The 19,880-nt window shown below is 41.9% G+C and overlaps 3 protein-coding genes across 9 annotated transcripts; all 3 read right to left on the reverse strand.

The window, feature by feature from the left end:
• Positions 1-635: 635 nt before the first annotated feature.
• Positions 636-3,905, reverse strand: LOC4339928 (growth-regulating factor 5-like). Of its 7 annotated transcripts, none has more exons than XR_001546468.3 (5): positions 3,424-3,861; positions 2,643-2,985; positions 1,426-1,598; positions 1,159-1,348; positions 700-1,068 (listed from the first exon to the last, which is right to left on the reverse strand). XR_001546468.3 is itself a non-coding variant. In NM_001421007.1 (4 exons), the coding sequence occupies exons 1-4, from the start codon at positions 3,677-3,679 to the stop codon at positions 1,061-1,063; spliced, it is 1,047 nt and encodes a 348-aa protein (NP_001407936.1). In that variant the 5' UTR covers positions 3,680-3,905; the 3' UTR covers positions 636-1,060. The 7 variants fall into 7 exon arrangements, 5 of the variants coding, with proteins under 5 accessions (NP_001407936.1, NP_001407937.1, XP_015641604.2 ...); XR_001546469.3 differs by having other exon boundaries at positions 1,144-1,348; NM_001421007.1 differs by having other exon boundaries at positions 636-1,068; positions 1,159-1,598; positions 3,424-3,905.
• Positions 3,906-10,202: 6,297 nt separating this feature from the next.
• On the reverse strand, positions 10,203-14,560 carry LOC4339929 (syntaxin-43). The gene is made up of 8 exons (XM_015785803.3): positions 14,293-14,560; positions 13,597-13,873; positions 13,409-13,498; positions 13,236-13,319; positions 11,735-11,812; positions 11,547-11,612; positions 11,375-11,455; positions 10,203-10,691 (listed from the first exon to the last, which is right to left on the reverse strand). The coding sequence occupies exons 1-8, from the start codon at positions 14,499-14,501 to the stop codon at positions 10,584-10,586; spliced, it is 993 nt and encodes a 330-aa protein (XP_015641289.1). The 5' UTR covers positions 14,502-14,560; the 3' UTR covers positions 10,203-10,583.
• A 1,451-nt stretch (positions 14,561-16,011) lies between these two features.
• On the reverse strand, positions 16,012-17,832 carry LOC4339930 (chloroplast protein FOR GROWTH AND FERTILITY 2). The gene is made up of 2 exons (XM_015786183.3): positions 17,530-17,832; positions 16,012-17,341 (listed from the first exon to the last, which is right to left on the reverse strand). Exons 1-2 carry the CDS (start codon positions 17,812-17,814, stop codon positions 16,523-16,525), a joined length of 1,104 nt encoding a protein of 367 aa, XP_015641669.1. The 5' UTR covers positions 17,815-17,832; the 3' UTR covers positions 16,012-16,522.
• Positions 17,833-19,880: the final 2,048 nt, after the last annotated feature.

The following is a 19,880-nucleotide window of genomic DNA, read 5'->3' on the forward strand; positions in this document are numbered from 1 at the left end:
TGCTGTTGCTATAAAATGTTGTGGAGAGCTGTGAACATGTCTGTCGTGAGTGACGATGATATTTTTTGCGAGTACCAAAGCGTAGTGCTGCTGCTGCTTTGCAGTTTGCGCAGAGCCTCTCTCTGGGCATGTTGTGGTTCAGTGCTCTCTCTGGGCATCATGTACCATCCAGTCAAGTATTCATGTACAGTAGCAATAACAGTATATGTATACATGTGTTCATTTCCATGTTTGACCGCGCCGGAGTGTTTGTGCACTGAGGCTTTTTCTGTACTGAAACGACATCCCCATCCATCCCTGCGTCTGCCTGCCAAAGGAGATGGAGACGGAGACCTCACGTTCATCAGGTTCAGGCCGTGCTCCCTCCTGCCAAAGGCTCAGCTATCTTTTTCTTTTTTTTCTCTCTCGTTTTCCCTTACCTTCTTGTATCCTTTTGGCATTTGCATTTGCATTGCAGTTGCCGCATCATCCCTCCCAGATATCGGCTCAAAAGGCTGCAGTTAACATCTGAGCGGCATTCTCCTTTTGGAGTTCACGTGCACATATCTTTCTTTCATCGTCTTCTTTTCAAAGCAAAAGGAATAACGAATACCACAACGTCACGCCTGGTTTTGATTCTACAAACTTGAATTATTAAGAAAAATGGAACCTTCTTTTCTTCTTTTTTCCCACCAAAAGCAAAATACATAGCACAAGAGCTTTAAGGAGGACGTTGGCACATGCCAGATTATCGGCTTTGGTTTCCGCAATTCGGAACAAGTAGATAGATACATGATACATCATAGATCATCTACTACAAACATTACAGACAGCCAGTAACTTCCAGCAGCCGGCAGGTCGTGGGTTGCAGGTACAAAACATCGTGGAATCTTAAAACATGATGATGGATAAGAGTTTTCTGTCTCTTCTACTAGAAAAAAAAAGTAGGGTTCTCTTAACTAGTTCATAGCACGATACAATTGAACAAAGAACCAGGGGAGGCGCAATCACTGATCCAACTCACTAGCAGCGGTAAAATGCGGGGTAGAGGTCCACCCCGCTGCCACAAGCAGCAAAGTTCTCAATCACCTGCATCATCAAAGAAAATGGAATGAATTGTGTGAGAGAAATGTTGGTGAAGGGATGCTCAAGGTAGACGCGGACCGATAGGGGACCCACATCTGGGCATCGGGATGGAGATCGAGAGCTGGGTTGTCGAGAAGGAGGTCTGGTTGGACCTCTCCTCATCCATCTCCGACCACGAGTCTCGCCTCCCAGGCCACTCATCGAAGAAAGGCCTCAGCGGCTGGTTCTCGTGCTTCACATTTCCTAGCATCCCCCCCGCTCCACCACCAAAAGAGCGGCGCTCCTGCTCTTGGGACAGCGAGGCGATGGTGACCTGGCCAAGTTCCTGTGAAGGTTCAAGGTGGGAGTAGGAGTAGGCACCTGGTAGGAGGCCAGAGTCCCTTGGCTTTGACATCGGGTATGGGGGTACACTGGAAGGCAGTGAATGCCATGAGCTATCTGTTGGAGAATCAATGGTGAAGCCCCTGGTGTTTCCTGATGCTCCTGAGAAGAAGCTCAGTTCACCCACATCAGCTTTAGCTCCAAGAGAGTACCTGCATAGCCATTGATACATGAAAATTAGGACCAGACACCAGACTCAGACACAGTACATGTAGATTTGCGCAGCATCAAATGGAATATAATGGGATGATTACAGGTTCACAGTAGCTAAGGGATTTCTACAACTCAAGGGGAGGACATAAAAGCAGCTGCATAGGAAAAATGCTACCAAAACGATAATAAGACAACCTACTATAGTTAAAAAAGGAAAAAGAACGAAAAATAGTCGAAGGAGCAAAATAAGCTTTGTCAGTCATCTAGCAAGATGCAAATGCAAAATGACACGAAACTAGAACATATGCCATGCATGCAGCACAAGCATAAGGATGGTGTCGAAGGTACAATATTTTTATTTTGTGATTGCTAGCAGAGGAGGAAATACTAAACTAAGGTATGGCACACAAAAAAGATGACACAAGCAAAATTTTCCAGCATAAAAAAGACGGTACCAAGATTTTAGAGGGCATGGACCAAAAACACCCCAGAACATGACAACTGTTAACACTATTTCTCAAAACATAATCAGGAGTTAGGGCAATAAAGGTCAAAATCAGCTAGGGCTTAGGTGATCTGGAAAAGCGTACAATATTACTGCAAAAAGCAACAGTATAATAGGGCTAAAGGCACAAGCAACAGACATATGCTTATGACATTGTGCCCACAGAGGTTTGTAGCATCAAGGATGGATGGAATGCAATACACAGATTTAACTAACATAATCCAGGTACAAAATTTTTAGTTGGGGTTATGGTCACATGTAAATTGGCAGTATCACTCATCTGACTAACTCATTGAATAAGCTCTGATCGACAAATTCTTAGGCAGCCTCACACACTTATAATTACTGGAATGAGGGTAGGTTCACTACTTGAGCAATAAGCATCAACAACATTAGAGCTCAAATACTATTTTGAGTGTCTCAACCCTTTTAAGAAAGCTACCAGATCAGCTCTATTCCAGCATAATATGCAATCAATCTAGGCAAGCTTAATTCAAATAAGCATTCAACACAGAGTCAATGAGATTAGAGGGGATACTTGCTGCCGTACGATGGTGCGTCGACATGGAACTGCGACGAGCCAGCACCACCAAGGGACAGACCGTGGGTTTTAGCACCCACAGTGAGTGACGGGAGAGGCGCATCGGTGTCGTGAGTCGCGGTCGTGACATTGGACAGCTGGGGCTGCGACTGGGGCGCAGGGGCAGCGGTCTTGGATTCCACAGGCTTTCTTGAACGGTTGCGGCCACGGTGCATGTGGCGCTCGCAGTACTTGGAGTCGGGGTGCGCCTCCTTGGAGCACCGCCACTTCTTGCCGTCGGTGCGGCGGCAACGCCACGGCTCAGGGTCAAGCTTCTTGCCATAGTAGGCATAATAGCTCACTGCAGTGACATGAGCACAGGCACATTGAATCCATATCAGCATTCATCATTGTTCATATTAAAACTAGATCAAAATGCACCACTTCAACATTTCATCAACCCAATGCAAAGTTGGTAATGGTAATAACTACTATATGCTTAATTTGCTTAGGATATAAGAGTGAGCAAAGAATCAATCGAACAGCTTAAACGGACATACTATAAGCAAAGATCCGTGTACGTTCATCTATCAATAAATCGTGAGAGCAATAGCAAATCAATCCCAATGAGCAGGGCAGCAAAGAGATCCTGTCCTGAAAGAAGAAACAAAAAAAAAAGAAAAAGTCCCAAGAAAGCACACGCGCACACATATATAAATTTTTCTCAGATTTGAATACCCAAGCATGAAGCAAACAAGAGATGGACCATTTGTGGAAAAAAGATGGAGAGAGAGCTTACGAGAGGGGTGGTGGTGGTGGTGGTAGAAGGGCGCGGCGGCGGGGTTGGCGAAGGAGTAGGTGGCGGCGGCGGAGGAGTGGGGGCGGATTGGGAGGAGGAGATCGCCCGGGACGGGGACACCGGCGACGAGGTACTTGTAAATGAGCGCCTGCTGCTCCAGCTCCGCCCACTGCGCCGCCGTGAAGACCGCCGCCCCGCGCTGCGGCTGGTACCCTCCTATCCCCGGCGCCGCCGCCGAGGGCGACGAGCTCAGCATCGGTCGAACCAGGCAGGCAAGCGAGCAGGCAAGCAGGAAGAAGAAGGGAGGTCGCCGGCGGCGAGGTCGGGAGGGGGAGGGGGAGGGGGAGGGGAGGAGGAGGTCACGTGGGGGTTGGAGGGTTCTTGGTGGCGGCCATTAATGGAGGAGGGGGAGGAGTCGGTGGGAAAGCTGCTGCTGCTGCTGCTGCTGCAGCGTGTGAGTGTGAGAGGGAGAGGAGAGGGGGATCTGCTTCTTTCTTCCTCCTAGAGTATCTATACCTATTTAGGTCTTGTTTAGCTTTCTAAATTTTTAATTAGATATTATAATTTTAATTATTTTTTAAACGGGTAGTTACATAATCCTAGAAAATACTCCATCCCTCTTATAATATAACGTCTTATAATATAAGAGATTTTAACGGGATATGACACATTCTAGTACTACAAATCTGGACAGGCTCGTAGTCCTAGGATATGTCAAATCCCACCAAAATCCCTTATATTATGGGACAGAGGGAGTAAACTACTAAAATAGAAGCTAGAAGTTACTCACTCCGTTACAAAATAATTTAATTTAGGATGTCCATAATCGTTGGACACATCTAGGTTATGTTATTTTAGGACAGAGTAGAAATTGATATGACCAATTCTTTTTATTATTATAAGTTGTGTCTTACCATCTTTGGCCTTGTTTAGATCTCCTGGTAAAATTTTTCACCCTGTCACATTGAATGTTTAGACACATGTATGGAGTATTAAATATAAACGAAAAAATAACTAATTACACAGATTGCGTGTAAATTGCGAGATGAATCTTTTAAGCCTAATTGCTCTATGATTTGACAATGTGGTGCTACAGTAAACATTTGCTAATGACGGATTAACTAGGCTTAATAAATCCGTCTCGCAATTTGCAGGCAGATTCTGTAATTTGTTTTGTTATTAGTCTACGTTTAATACTTCAAATATGTGTCCGTGTATCGGATGTGACACGCAAAAACTTTACACCCCTTATCTAAACACAGTCTTAATCTCTTCAAGCAAAACCTACATCTATATGGATGTTAAGTTAGGCCCTGTGTAGATGGGACTAAAACTTTTAAGTCCCTATCACATCGGATGTTTGAAAATTAATTATAAATATTAAACGTAGACTATTAATAAAACCCATCCATAATCTTGGACTAATTTGCGAAACGAATCTAATGAGCCTAATTAATCCATGATTAGCCTATGTGATGCTACAGTAAACATTCTCTAATTATAGATTAATTAGGCTTAAAAAATTTGTCTCGTGAATTAGCTTTTATTTATGTAATTAGTTTTGTAAGTAGTCTATATTTAATACTCTAAATTAGTGTCTAAAGACAGGAACTAAAGTTAAGTCCCTGGATCTAAACACCACCTTAGTATTAACTTGGTTCTAACAAGAAATTATTATTATTCCATCAGTCCTATAAAAAACATAGTGCGGCATCAGTACTACGAATCTATACAGCTCGAAACGTGATACATCCTAATACTATGAATTTAGATATCTCTGGTCCAAATTAATAGTACCGTATCACATCTCGTATTATATTTATTTTTTATTGAACAGAAGGAGTAAATAATAGTTCACTAATACTACTGTTAGTATAATAATATGGTTGCTGGGTTGGGTTGCCCCACATTGGCCGGCTGCCTGTCTTTACTTGTAAGCTGTACCCTCCCTTTGGTTCAGTTGCCTTGCCTGCCTCCTCATGCCCAGCCCACCCTTGCAGGGGCAATCTCGAGTTTTCCCCTTCCTGAAATGAACTGCACTCATCCTTATCTAGGGCTGTTAGGACAGCGGTGACTAGTGAGTGGATCTTGTTGCTTGCTCCTACGTTGAGTTACTCCCTCCGTCAATTTTTTTAAAATTTTTAGAGTTTTAATTTTATTCCACAGAAAACTAACTTCTATCATTCTACCTGCTTTCAGCATGTAAAATGAGAAGTTTTATCTCTTCAATACCCTTTACATACCTACTACTCTTACTACTTTTTTCTAGTGATTAAGGGTATTTTAGTCATTCTCACTCTTCACCAATTCCACATTGGGATGCTAGGATTGGAATTTTTTTCTAGATGGAGGGAGTGCGTCCCAAAAATCTATCTTAAAATAAACAAATGTATACTGTAAAGAGAAATTTTTTAAAAAAAATAAATAAATCTAATATAAAAATAACACTGATACTATAAATCTAGATAAATAAGTCTAGTTTTATTTATTTTGAAACAAGATGGGTACAAGTTAATCCATGCTTATAGCTCATGTGAAGTATGGTAGGAGACGAGTACTACTAGGGAACTCTTTTAGAATGTATGATATATTTTCGATTTTTGGTGGAAAAAACAAGCTCATGAAAATCATATAAAGTTTTATGCCGCATTGAACCTTTATAGCCCCTTTAATCAAAGGATTTAGAATCCTATATGAATTTTTTCTATGTGACAATTTAATTTAAAGAATTGAAGTTTTCCAAATCTATTGAAATTCCTATGGAATGCCTCATCGTATATAGATTTTGAGGAAACTTAACAAGAGCTCCAACCTCTTGGAAATTTTCGTTAGTCTACCTCTTTCATCCGATTTCTATGTTTTTTCTGCGGTACAATCAAATGGTCCTCCGTGTATTTCTCTTTGTTTGATGCTTACATTTCCATCAGAATCATGTGTTTCTTATTCCACCCTTTTTACAATCCTGCAATTCAAATGGGCATTTAAAATGAAGCACTACAATTATACTCTTTCCGTTCCAGAAAAAAGTCAACCTTGTAATAGGATGCGATACATCCTTACATACTCTGTCCAGATTCGTTTTTTTTTCTGACAGACAGGGTACTCCCTCCGTCCCAAAAAAGAACTTAATCTAGGAGGGGATGTGACCTCTCCTGTCCAAATTCATTGTCCTAGCAGGAGTCATATCCCCTTCTAGGCCGAGTTTTTTTTTTTTTTAACAGAGGGAGTACGTAGTACTCCGTATCATATGTTCAGGCAGTGGTGCTTCCGAGTACTACATTCCCAACTCGGCGTCTAGGATTCATCGTATCAAGCACAAACTTATACTATCAATTATTATGGCTAATATGCATCATTGCACCATCAAAACGGTGTGCAACGAGAAGCCTAAACACCAGTCAATTATAGTCATGTCAATAAAATTCTGATGATTCATGTATTAAGATTGTCTAGATTTACCACATTTTGTTTACTAAGCTTATCAAAGGTGAGACCACCACCCAACCAAAACCCTAACCACATTTTAGCTAACAAAGTATCGGCCTCATTTTTTTTTTCTTATGATTATACTTATCAGCTAAAATTTAAATTTTCAACCTTAAATTTAGAGCTGATTTTGGATTTTTCTTTTCATCGAAGTTTATTTTTCAGCCTTTGCTTACATTGCTAAGAACACGTATATAAAAATTTTATTCACAATTTATTTTTCGTTTGTAAATATATCGCCAAACGATGGGGACGTAAAGCCTTACCACTCTTTTTAGAGTCGATTGTGCTGTATATTTGTCGACATATAGTATATATTAAATGTACATATAGTATAATTGTAGTGTAATTATACTATATATATTAAAAATTTATCAAATGTACATATAGTATAATTGTAGTGTAATTACATTGTAATTTGCATGAAACTACAATGTAATTTGTATTTAATTTTCACATAATTTTAAACTGTTAGGTTTACTTTAAAATGTAGGAATACTATAGGAATACATGTGCAAACCTATGGATTGAAAAACATAGGATTTTTTTCCTATGTTGTTGAGCAAGCTAACCAAAGAAATGTAAACATTAGGTTGGAGTGGATTATTTTTTCCTATGCTTTTCCTTCAAAAATGTTTCCTTCAAAAATGGAGGAATGGAAAACTTTCCTGTAGTTTTCCTATGGTGCATTCATATGAAACGAATAATAGTTTAAAACCCATTCCTATTCCTATGCTTTTTCTTTGCAATTCATTTGAAACGAATAGGCCCTAAGATTCATGCAAGTTAGGAAGAAAAAAAAATCATAGCATGCAGACAGGCTAGGAGATTCGGTCTCACGGCCTCCGCTTCATGAAAATAGTGTGTTATCACGGATTTTTTTAAAAAAGATACATACAAATTATATTGTAGCTACATGCAAGTTGCAATGTAATTACACTGATTATATTATATTTACATATATCAAATTTATAGAAGAAAATTTAACGACAAATTATAACCATTCCCAAGTTGCGTGACGATTGCAACAAAAGCACGTAAATTAAGTTCCAAAATTCAAAATTGGCTGCAACTTATAAACCTAAGCTGAAACAAGCAAGGCTTGAACGCTCGATCCTCCGCTTCATGAAAATAGTGTGTTATCACGGTTTTTTTTAAAAAAAAGATACATACAAATTATATTGTAGCTACATGCAAGTTGCAATGTAATTACACTGATTATATTATATTTACATATATCAAATTTGTAGAAGAAAATTTAACGACAAATGATAGCTATTCCCAAGTTGCGTGACGATTGCGATAAAAGCACATAAATTAAGTTCTAAAATTCAAAATTGGCTGCAACTTATAAACCTGAGCTGAAACAAGCAAGGCTCGAATGCTCGATCATACAGTATATCAGATCAAAGATCCATTCCACTAATCAGTTGAAGTATACGGATAAGATCCACCAAGTACAAACTTCCAAAGCATGATGACCAAAAGGACGGGCCTCAAAACCATTCAAACCATTTCGTTCGTTCAAAAGATAAAGAAACACCATTCAAATCCCAAGCCCTTGCTTTGACCTGACATGTACGGATGTACCCAAAGGCATTTGCTTCGAGCTAGTAGTACTGCACGTCTACAAGCTGGAAAGATTTTGTACAGATCCTAATAAATCTTATTAGCCCCCTAAATCAAACCTCATACTACTCCTAACCTAAGCTAATCTAATCTACTCCTATCACCACTCTCCAGCTCTGGAGAGAGCCAAAGGGACGGTACGGCAGAGGCAGAGCATTCAAGATGATGAATATGTACGACCAGTACTGATATTACTACTAGTACCCTACAACATTTGAATATTTCATGCCCCCCAAACTCATCATCTTCCTCCCTGGTACAACTCTCTTTTCTCTCTCTATGTTTTATACACTCCTACAGTATGGCCCTGTTTAGATTCCCGCAAAATTTTATACCCTGTCACATCAAATGTTTGGACACATGCATAGAGTATTAAATATAGAAAAAAAATAAATAACTACACAGATTGCGTGTAAATTGCGAGACGAATCTTTTAAGCCTAATCGCGCCATGATTTGACAATGTGGTGCTACATTAAACATTTACTAATAATAGATTAATTAGGCTTAATAAATTCGTCTCGCGGTTTACAGGAAGATTCTGTAATTTATTTTGTTATTAAACTACGTTTAATACTTTAAATGTATATCCGTATATCCGATGTGATGCGCCAAAACACAGCCTATATGTTACTCCTACTAGTACCTTGAGGTAGGAATTCTGTAGGGTATGCCCCTAGTAGGGGTACCCATACCAGGGAGGTGAAACAAGCTATAGAAAAGAAAGAAAAAACCTAAGTTAGGTGCCCAATAGGAGAGACATAGCCTCCTGTCCAAGTTGCAGCAAACAGCTGAAGCAACCAGAGCCTATGGCCCTGTTTAGATCCACCCTAAAATTTTTCACCCTCTCACATCAAAAGTTTTAACACCTGCATGAAGTATTAAATATAGGCTAAAAAATAACTAATTGCACGGATTGCGACTAATTTGCGAGCAAATTTTTTAAGCCTAACTACTCCATAATTTGACAATGTGGTGCTACAGTAAACATTTACTAATGACGGGTTAATTAGGCTTAATAAATTCGTCTCACAATTTACTGATGGATTCTTTAATTAGTTTTTTTATTAGTGTGTAAACACCCCTTGCTACACCTTATATAATATCCGATGTGACCCGCCAAAACTTTTTACACCCTTGATCTAAACACCCCCATAAATGGGGGCAAAGGGACACAGAGAGACACTAGGGGAGATTAAATTGATTACATGTAGGGCACAGAAAATCCTACATCACCAAAACACAGTACATGCTGCATGATTTGGGACCAACTGGTCAAAATGATGCAATCGGAGCAAGAAAACACCACGGCCTGCAGACCTGAGTTATGGAAGAGGTTGAGGGAGTGAGTGAATGATGGCCGACAGGGGATCCATCACCTCTTGATTCTTGGCTCCCACCTCAAAAGCCAAGCAAAACCTTCCAATTTAGCAGCAGCACAGACAAATACCAAAGTGACAGCACCCCCATGCATGCATGCCGACACCTGAAAAACAAAACTCCACAATTGTATTTTCAGTAAAATATTCAGATACAAGAATCAATGGCTAACAGACCTTCACATACCTATAAAATGTTTTCTACTATCAGATTGAAAGGAAAACAAAGTTAGCCAGGTACATTATAGCCAGTAAATAAGTAGACCGTGTGTGAGAAATCGTAATCGAGACCGAAAGTGGAGCTACTTTTTCTTCAAGAATTGGATGATAGTACAACTTTGTACAGAGCATACAAAACCAAACCTGGCTGCTCCAATACAAACAGGTAGGGCAAATTGTGTCAACACAACTCTTAAAAAAAAAGAGCCTCCTATGAATATGATATCTCTACACTTGCAGTGCTGCAAAAAAATGTGGAAGACTGAAGAGAGTTGCAGGCCCAGCAATTATGGATATGGGCTGAACCGTCTTTGAATTTTGAGATCAGTAAACTGTAAACATGCAACTGAACTGCAGCTGTTCCAGTACGCAGGCACTGCATAATCACTCAGCGAGTGTTGTTCACTTGGAAGCCATCCATCAACCATAAAGAATATATATATCTATGTCAGAAAAGGATCTTCTTTAAAATCAGGAGGACTATCATGATGAAGATAAGAATGACAAGGGTAGTCGCACACATGACCATGCCCCCTTTCTTCTGTGTCCTCTCAGCCTGCATAAAAGAGACCAGATGAAGATGTTAGACTGAAAACTCCAGGAATTGAAGGTGCGCCTTATTTCTCTTCCTCTGCAGAAACGCTTTGATATATAAGGTAAAGGTGCTGCAGGTGGAAACACTGAGGACTTCTCCTCAACTTTTTATGATAATATCTAGCACACAGTAGCATATGCATGCACAAACACACACAGGCACGCAAAGGCACACAGCAGTACTTGCGGAGACCTGAAGATTTGACCTAGTATTACTACCTCTAGTAGTCACAAAAAAAAAAAACTTTATGATCTGTACTATTTATTGGACACCATTTACATGCTATGAGATGCTTGACTGTCCACAGTCTGGGAGATGCAAAATCAAGCACTGAATTTTTATCACCAGATAACTGCTGAAGTTATATAGTATACCTTTTTAAAATTTCATTTAATGCCTAATCTACCCATACCATTTTCTTTCAATGGACAAAAAGATAGATCAGGTGGGAAGCAATTTTTTAGGGTTAACATTATAGTACAAGTTTTCTTAAACCACTGTGCTACTCCGTAATGGACACAAATCATAAAATATCATATAAGTTAACCTGGCAAATGAAACATGGCATAGAAGTTTTTCCATCTTAACTACAGAAATCTGCATAAAAATACTCTAAAGATAGAAAATGGGTTGGGGGATGAAACCTTTTGCAATTGTTTATAACCCTCTTCAACGGAAGCTGCAACATTCTGTATATTGTAGTCTATCCGATCTATGATAGTTCCCTGTTGAGATGAAGTAATTATGAGTCTGGAGTTTGAACCAGTTAACAAAACCAATCATTGATAACTCGGTTATTTAGGGTTTTTCTTATACCTGATCTATCACAAGAACTGAAAGGTCCTTCATGATCTGTGCAAGCTCGTTAACTGATTCGACAACCTTCAAGTAGAATGCAGATAATATAAAATAAAGTTGTGCCCATGATTGATTTTTTTTAATTCAAATAAGAGAGTATGTATATAGCATTGTGCATATAAGCAAATAACAAACAAAGAACTCACCTGCTCGATTTCTCTTTCTCTTTCTCTGGTGAATGCTTCGCTTTTCTTAAGTTTTGACATCTGAACCTCCGTGAAACCCTGAAATTAAAATCATGGAATAAACTACATCATCGATCAATTACTTAATTTAAAGGGTATGCTGGAACTTTAATCCTCCTCTTTGATACCAGCAAATCTATTCCCATACATTGATTTCAAATCCAACAAAAAAACATACACAAACATCATACTCCCGAGAACACTAAAAGGGGATATATACATAATGAAGCATATAATTTGTTAATGTTTTCTTTGAGCATCTCACTTAAGACTCTTTTTCACACTAAACCAGTTTAAAAGCAGCTGCCTGGATACCATCTAAGTATGTGCATGAACTATACTAAGAATTCATGGATGCAAGGCCATGGTGTATGGATGCTTGGATTATTGTGGTGTTCATGACAATGCAAAGCTACTCAAACTTCTTTGATTTTATTCATGAACATAACCTATGTTACTAAATTCATGATATGATTAAAAAAAAAGGGCAGTAACGCCTGTATGTTTCTTGCCTGCCATCTGATAACGCAGAAGAGAAAAATTTAGGTAAGTGGATGCAGGTGGAGCACGGGACTATAGCACTTTTACTTAGAAAGCCTTGTATTTTTTTATGATTATAACTTCTGCATCGGGAGCCAGTTGAAATGATGTACCTAAATTCACTTGGTTTAAAACGCAATTGAAAGAACCCGGCCTTTCTTGATCAGTACAGCAATTACAAAGTGAAAGGGCTGGGAAGCTTGGAAATGCAAGATCTTCACTACCCAGTACTGCCATAACAATAGCTTAAGCCTCAAAACTCCATCCCACAAGTGTGCGTTACTTTCTTATTATGTTTATTCAAGCATTACAGATTCACAGGCCAAAAATCTGACTTTCTGGACTTGATATTAAGATCCACAATGTCATCATGTGGTCAAAAGGTAGGAGCAAAATGAAATGCTATAAACATCCAACAGCTACATCCTATAATGCAATCCCGTCAAATTAAAATGCCTAGAATAGAAGTATAACAGAATAAGAATTCCAACTATGTAACTAGATTGTGCTCATTCTTGAGCTAGATTCCTAACTCACACCTGCAAATTGATCCAAGCAAGCCAAATACATACTATCAGATTTATGTTGCCTTATTCTAAGCCACTGTAACCACCCAAACCTAGACATGGCCTTCATTGCACATAATGTGTGCCGCTATTCATTTTGCGTTTTTCTCTTCACAAATTTTGTGTATACTTGTGGGTCTGAACTCTGAAGTGAAGCAAGTCGGGCAAACCCTTGATTCTGATTTTCAAGTCAGTTACTAGCAGATAGGGAGGAGCAATACACAACAAACAATAAAAATAATAATTAGAATTGAGTGTGTTACTAGTTACTATAAGCCAAGCTTTCAGGATAACAATATTGTAAAATCAAGTCTGCAGGACTAAGGACTAAAGATAAAGACAAAGTAATAGCATACCACATCCTCAAATTCATCATCTCCAAGTTCAAATGTCGACTTAGAACCATTCATGTTCATTTCCAAATCAACTCCATCTTGCCCCTGTAAACATGATTCATTAATCAAGCATCTCAATTAGATCGATTTAAGTAGCAAAAGTATCTGGACTTTGAGCAGATTGACGTACGAACCTCTTTCTGTTGGCGTAGCTGCTTTAAATAAGTTGACTGTTTTTTACGGAACTCCATCGAAAGGCTTTGCAGGTCTGTAGCGAGTGAACGCTGCATATAACAATCAAAGGGCATTTCATCCATCAAAACAAAAATCCCTTATGAGTCCTGTAGCTGTTTAATAAGTAAAGATAGGAGCCCATCATCACCTGGACATTCTTTCGGACATTTGAATCCTCTGAAGAATCTTTCATGGATAGCTTCTGAAGTCTCTTCTCCGACCTCTTCAGTAAGTCTGTTACCTCATGTGTAAGAATCTCAATTGCTCGCTGGTCATCTCTACCATCACCAAAGGATGGCATCAAGGCTTTGGCATGTGCCTTAGCCAGCTCTGCCATCTTCGTTCTTGCCCGCTGCATGTTGGCAGATATCTCTTCGGAAACATCAACCCATGCCGGGGGCAGCCCGACCGTCACAGCACTTCTACTGCACCACATACACCACATGTGAGTGCCAAGTAAGGTTCCCAAACCAATTGGTGGACTGCTACCACACCTCGATGTTTATACTCACAACAGTTTTCAACTTCTCTACTTGAACTAACAAAACCAATTATAAATATCTCGCAGTAGATGACGCCTAAACAGGCTAGCTAAGGGAATGAGTTCAGCGATCTGCAATTCTACTGCTTCGTTTGAATCACAGGCTAATTGGATCACCATCGTAAAAGATTTTACGGGACATCGCTATTCACTCGCACGGAAACCGATCTAAGTCTAGCAATTGTGATTCCCATGTCGCAATTCCGCATCTCGCGCCCCCCTCGCATCACGATTAACTAGCGCACTGATCTAAAGGTGGGGTTCAGATTAGACGGCACAGGGTGGTGGAAGGGGGGTTGTTACCTGGAGGCGGCGGAGGGGTCGTCGGTGCTGAGGGGGGCGTAGGGGCGGTTGGAGCGCAGCAGCGAGGCCATCTCGATCACCGGCCCCCCGCCTCCTCCTCCTCCTCCTCCTCCGGACGATGACGACGACGGAGCCCCCGCCGGCGCGCGGACGTGGCGCAGCGCGTCGCGGTACTTGCGGTACAGAGGCGTCCGGTTCCGCGTCGCCATGGCGCGGGAGAGCTCCGGCGGAGGCGGGCGCGGGCGCGGCGAGATCTCGACGGCGAGGCGGAGGAGGAATCGGGGAGAGAGAAGGGAGAGAGAGAGAGAGTTGGTGCGAGAGACGAGACGAGACAACGTGGGAGTTGGGACTTCACCACCAAGGCATTAAACGGGCCCATTTGGGCTCCGAATTCTGGCCCGGAAGGCCCATTACACGGACAGAACGGCCCGTATTTTTTTCGCAGTATAAGCACCGGGACCACCTATACATTTGTCGACAAATTTTCTCCTAAAAATTTGACAGATGTAATTATAGTACAATCGTAGTGTAATTACACTGTAACTTGCACGTAACTACAGCGTAACTTGTATATAAGTTTCATATAAGATTTGTTTTGGTGAGGAAGAAAAATAAAACCACAACACACATATGTGTAAGGATTTGTTCCCACAACCTCTATTTTACCAGAATAACATATTATGTAGAGATTTTTGAAAGTTACATATAAGTTACACTATAGTTACAGTGTAATTACACTACGATTGTACTGTAATTACATCTGTCAAATTTTTGGAAGAAAATTTATCGACAAATATATAGAAAAATCGATAAGCACCTTGTTTGAAGTTAACGGGAAATTTAACTATTTGCCACTCTTGTGACATGACAATTAACGATTTGCCACACCCTGTCAATGACATGTGGGCTCTCATGTGTCTATAACATGTGGGCTTAGTGGCAAATCGTTAAGCACTACTCGTAAGAGTGGCAAATAGGTTAAAGCCCCAAAGTTAATGCCCCATCGTTTGGCTTATAAACGGTATATTTGCAAACGAAAAATAATTTGTAAATAATACATGCTTTTAGTGATCTAAAAGAAAAGGCTAAAAATAAACTTTGATAAAAAAAAACCCCTAAATGTAAGATTGAAAATTCAAATTTTAGCTGATAAGCATAAGCATAACCTCCGATTTGTCTCCGTTTACTACGTACAAGTTCAGTCTGTGTAATTGATTGTTTGATGTATAAGCCGTGGAAAGATAAAACCATGAACAGTTTATGGACAACTTGTATATCTTTGTTTTTAATGGTTTGAAAACTAATTCAGGGAAACAACCAATGTTGAAAAGAAGACCTTCAAAATCAAGTTTAAAATAAGTTTTTAAATTACTTTTCTGGTTATGGCTGATAAGACAGCAAGCAAACACGAAGAGTTCATTCAACAGCAGCAATCATACATCATCTTATCTGCGGACAAGGCGACTGTTTGGTTGAATATTTTAACCAGCTCTTATGTTCAGTTTTTTGTTCTTCACAGGTTGAATTCGATATATACATTATTATTTGATCCCAGTTCCAGACTTGTCCTTGATTTGCCACTGAAGAACTGTGTAGCAAATTCGCATTCTGCGTCACCTGCTGACGATCTGGTGTCCCAAATTTGCCAAGATAGAATTTCTGAACAAGCAGAGGAACATAATGTGCCTATCTATATCAGCATCTCAAAATCTATCAGGGTTGTGAATGGAAACCACAATTCGATACAGACATACAGTACATCTCACTCAAGTACAAAGTGTCAGCTAGCAACTACAAATGACACAAAAACAGAATGACAGAAATGCATGCCAGATCTCCTAGACACACTGAATTACTCTTAACCAATCTTTTTAATTTCCAAGTACAAGAAATACATTTGATGTGAATCGTTCTTAACCAGTCCTTTTTCAAGTACGTGTAATACATTTGGGTGACAATTAACACATGTTTACTCATCGCAGATCACCTAAGCAATTCTCAGCAAAGCATTTTTTTTTCTTGTGAACTAAACTTGAATTCTCCTGGATCTCAACAATGCAACATTTGCAAAATTCTCATGGCATTTTTTTTTCTTGTGAACTAAACTTGAATTCTCCTGGATCTCAACAAGCAACATTTGCAAAATTCTCATGGCAGATTCCTACAGTGGAGGCAGTGGAAGCTTAACAATGGCGAAGAAGAAGAAGGAGGTGTCGCGAGGGATGGCGGATCAGTACAAGCTAAAGCCGAGAGACTGGCTGATGAGGATGCCGAGGCCCATGGAGATGGCCACGAGCGAGGCAGCCCATGTCAGCTTCTCCGTGATCCTGGGAACCCTCTCCTTGAGCGCCTCCGTACAAGAGCCGATCAGGACGGTGTAGCTGCCCATGGCGACCACGGTGCCGACGAGGAACATGCCAAGGAACGCCGCGCCGGCGACGCGCGACGGGAGGGCGAGCGCCGGCAGGACCATCATGAGCGCGTCGGGCTGCAGCCCGTGCACGATCCCGGTGGCGAACGTGGCGAAGGTGATCTTCTTCCTGGTGGCTGGTAGAGCATCGAGCGGGCCACGGTGCGCGCCGCCGCCGCCGCCGCCGTTCTCCAGCGCGACGCACGGCGTGGGCACCTCGGTGGCCTCCCTGATGCCGAGGGCGCCGATGACGAGCAGCGTGAGGCCGACGACGCGGGTCCCCCACGTTCGGATGACCTCGATGTGGAGGCGGTCCTTGAGGCTGAGGAACAGGAGGCCGAAGATGACCTGGCCGGCGTCGTGGCCGCAGCCCCAGAGCGCGCCCACGGCGGCGCTCTCCACCCGCGACCTCCCGATGGACAGCGGCGCCAGCGCGGCGAGGTGGTCCGGCCCGGAGAGCGTGTGCAGGCAGCCGGCCAGGAACCCCGTCCACGCGCTGCTGAGCAGCTCCGACTTGAAGATGCCACCTCCCGCCTTCGCCGCCGAGTGGAACGACGCCAACGCCGGCGGCGCCCACGCCGGCTGGATCAGCGTCAGTGCAATCGTCGCCAACAGAGTGGCAGCCGCAGCCGACGCCACCTGTCAAACCAAACGCGTGAGCTCAATAATCTCCGCTAACTCTTGGACTCCTCCGACCACAACAACATCACAAAACAGAAGCAATTCTTGGAAGAAGAAGAAGAAATTCACATCAGTAATCATCACACGAGACATGCAAGAACGAGTGAGGCGCGACACGGAAAACTGGCGGGCAACGAGGCGCTCACCTTCTGGAGGAAGCGCCGGCTGGCGGTGGCGGTGGCGGGAGGGACAGCCTCGCCGGCGGCCACATCGGCAGCAGGATTGGCCGCGAGGACCGGAGGCTGGTGGTGGTGGTGGTGCCTGGAGAGGAGGAGCGAGGCGAGAGGCGGCCTGGAGCCGTACCCGGAGGCCGCACCGCCGGCGCGGTGGTGGGGTGGCGCGGCGGCGAGGGAGGGCGGCGGGCGGGAGAAGGCGGCGCGGGGAGGCCGGCGCGGGAGGAGCGGCGAAGAGATAAGCCTCTCCATTGCCATCGCTGCTGCTGCGGCTTCGGGTGGTTCGTCTCGGGAGAAGAAGATTTTGCTGGGTCGGGAGGGCCAGCCTACGGCCGCTCGGAGGGGATCGCGTCCGTACGTTCTCCCACCTCGAGATCCGTGCTCGTATGACGTGGCTTGGGCCGAGCCCATGTTTCTTCGGCTGGGCTTCTTCCTTGTTTGGGCCTAAATCTGAGCACTTCGGCTGATGGGCCATTTGGATCATAAGTTCACAACAGTGTTAAATGTAATAATGGGCTAATGACACCTGGAACTGCAATTAAGTTGGCATGGAATATGCATCAGCAAACTGCTGCAAGATATTATTTGATGAGAGGATGAGAAGAATATGCCTTGCTGAGACTAATTCTCTGGAATGTCATGACTGCTTTGTACTAGTAGGTGGGGTCTCCTTATCGTATCATTGTGTAATTGTTGCTTTTTTTTTTTGCTTAATTATGCTGTGTTTAGTTCCCATCAAACTTCTAAAAATTCCGTCACATCAAATGTTTAGATATATACATGGAGCACTAAATGTGGACGAAAAAACAATTACACAGTTTACATGTAAATTGCGAGACGAATCTTTTGAGCCTAATTGCGCCATGATTTAATAATGTGATGCTACAGTAAACATTTGTTAATAATGGATTAATTAGGTTTAATAGATTCATTCTATAGTTTGCAGGCAGAATCTGCAATTTATTTTATTATTAGTCTATATTTAATACTTTAAATGTGTGTTCGTATACTTAATAAAAATTGGAAAGTAACTAAACACGAGCTAAATTGTTCTTTGCTGCTTGATTGATTGCTTCCTGGGTTGTCCTGTCCATCCACTAGCCAATTAATTACTTGCAGCATACACACGTAATTTAATTGATTTTAGGTGACCATTAACCAATTAAAACCGTTTGCGAGAACTACTCATCACACGAAAACGTAACGAAAGATTACCGATACTCCGAGAGGAAAGTTGCTCGGTTTTTTTCTTTCTTCATAGCCATTAACACGAGTTATGAGCAAACTGCAGATGCTGGTTAATTAGCTGTGACAGTTTTTTGATTGCCAGCCACGTTGTGGATGCGTGCATCTGCTGCTGGAGATTCGCTAGCTGCAGACCAGCAAGCACGTAGGACAGGAGCACTACCAGCATTCATCCGTCAGCTTTGCTGTCCATAATTACTCATTAATTTGGATACATCTTGATCTAATTATACCCTATATGTGACATGGAGTTATTCTCAAACACATGCTTTACAAAAAGATTGTGACATGGAGTTGTTCTTAAACATATGGTTAATTATACAAAAAGAATCTGCACTGCACATATTAATTTCCACACTTAAGAACTGGCTGAATAACGCCTAGCTAGCCTCTGATAATCCTCCAGAAATCACATGGAAACGCGAGAATAAGATGGAAGTCAACGTGTCCCTGGATAAAAATATGTATACGTTCTGTGGGTTAATTAGTATTTGAGCACGCAATTACTAATCGCTAATCAGTCCGTCCTAAAGACAGCGAGATCTTTCCACGCTAAGCACATCTCAGCCGTCCACGTGTCGGGACCACGTCGCACGGATGGCGTCCAGCGCACGGCGAGGGGTAAAATGGGTAGCTTTCAAACACGGGAGAGCGTTCCAGCGCGGACCGTGGAGTGGGCGGGGGATTTCCCGCCACTCGCTCACGAACTGAAGCTTACAGCATAGCCCCTTCAAATCAAGATAATTACAAATGGCCCCTCTAGCTCTCCGAGGCCAGCACATGATACACAACTTAATTATTAAACTGATGCCATTGAGAATTTCAGATGGAAGGCTCTGTTAATCTTTTGCTCCTTTTCAGTTCGAATCTAGTAAAGTTTAAGTAGTATAGAAGATACCACTACTCCGTATCAGTGCTTTTGCCGGTGGAAGTTGATAAGAAATATTTTGACGGCCTGCATTTCTTGCCTACTTCAAGTTGGTACTACATAAGTTTTTCAGGAAAAAGAAGTTGGTCCTACGTATGCAGGTTGGAACATTTTCATTTTATATGACATCTAGTGACATAATAATCCATTA

This window comes from Oryza sativa, chromosome 6 (genome assembly GCF_034140825.1).
Source record: "Oryza sativa Japonica Group chromosome 6, ASM3414082v1".
Taxonomy (NCBI): Eukaryota; Viridiplantae; Streptophyta; class Magnoliopsida; order Poales; family Poaceae; genus Oryza; species Oryza sativa.

Excerpts from the sequence above, each read along its gene's own strand:
- LOC4339929 (XM_015785803.3), bottom strand. The coding sequence starts at position 14,501 with ATGGCGACGCGGAACCGGACGCCTCTGTACCGCAAGTACCGCGACGCG. Across the intron at positions 13,874-14,292 it reads GACCCCTCCGCCGCCTCCAG|TAGAAGTGCTGTGACGGTCG; the intron begins GTAACAACCCCC and ends TATGTGGTGCAG. Across the intron at positions 11,613-11,734 it reads GAGAAAGAGAAATCGAGCAG|GTTGTCGAATCAGTTAACGA; the intron begins GTGAGTTCTTTG and ends TTCTACTTGAAG.
- LOC4339928 (XM_015786116.3), bottom strand. The coding sequence starts at position 3,679 with ATGCTGAGCTCGTCGCCCTCGGCGGCGGCGCCGGGGATAGGAGGGTAC. Across the intron at positions 2,986-3,423 it reads CCACCACCACCACCCCTCTC|TGAGCTATTATGCCTACTAT; the intron begins GTAAGCTCTCTC and ends ATGTCACTGCAG. Across the intron at positions 1,599-2,642 it reads GCACCATCGTACGGCAGCAA|GTACTCTCTTGGAGCTAAAG; the intron begins GTATCCCCTCTA and ends ATGGCTATGCAG.
- LOC4339930 (XM_015786183.3), bottom strand. The coding sequence starts at position 17,814 with ATGGCAATGGAGAGGCTTATCTCTTCGCCGCTCCTCCCGCGCCGGCCT. Across the intron at positions 17,342-17,529 it reads GCCGGCGCTTCCTCCAGAAG|GTGGCGTCGGCTGCGGCTGC; the intron begins GTGAGCGCCTCG and ends TTGGTTTGACAG.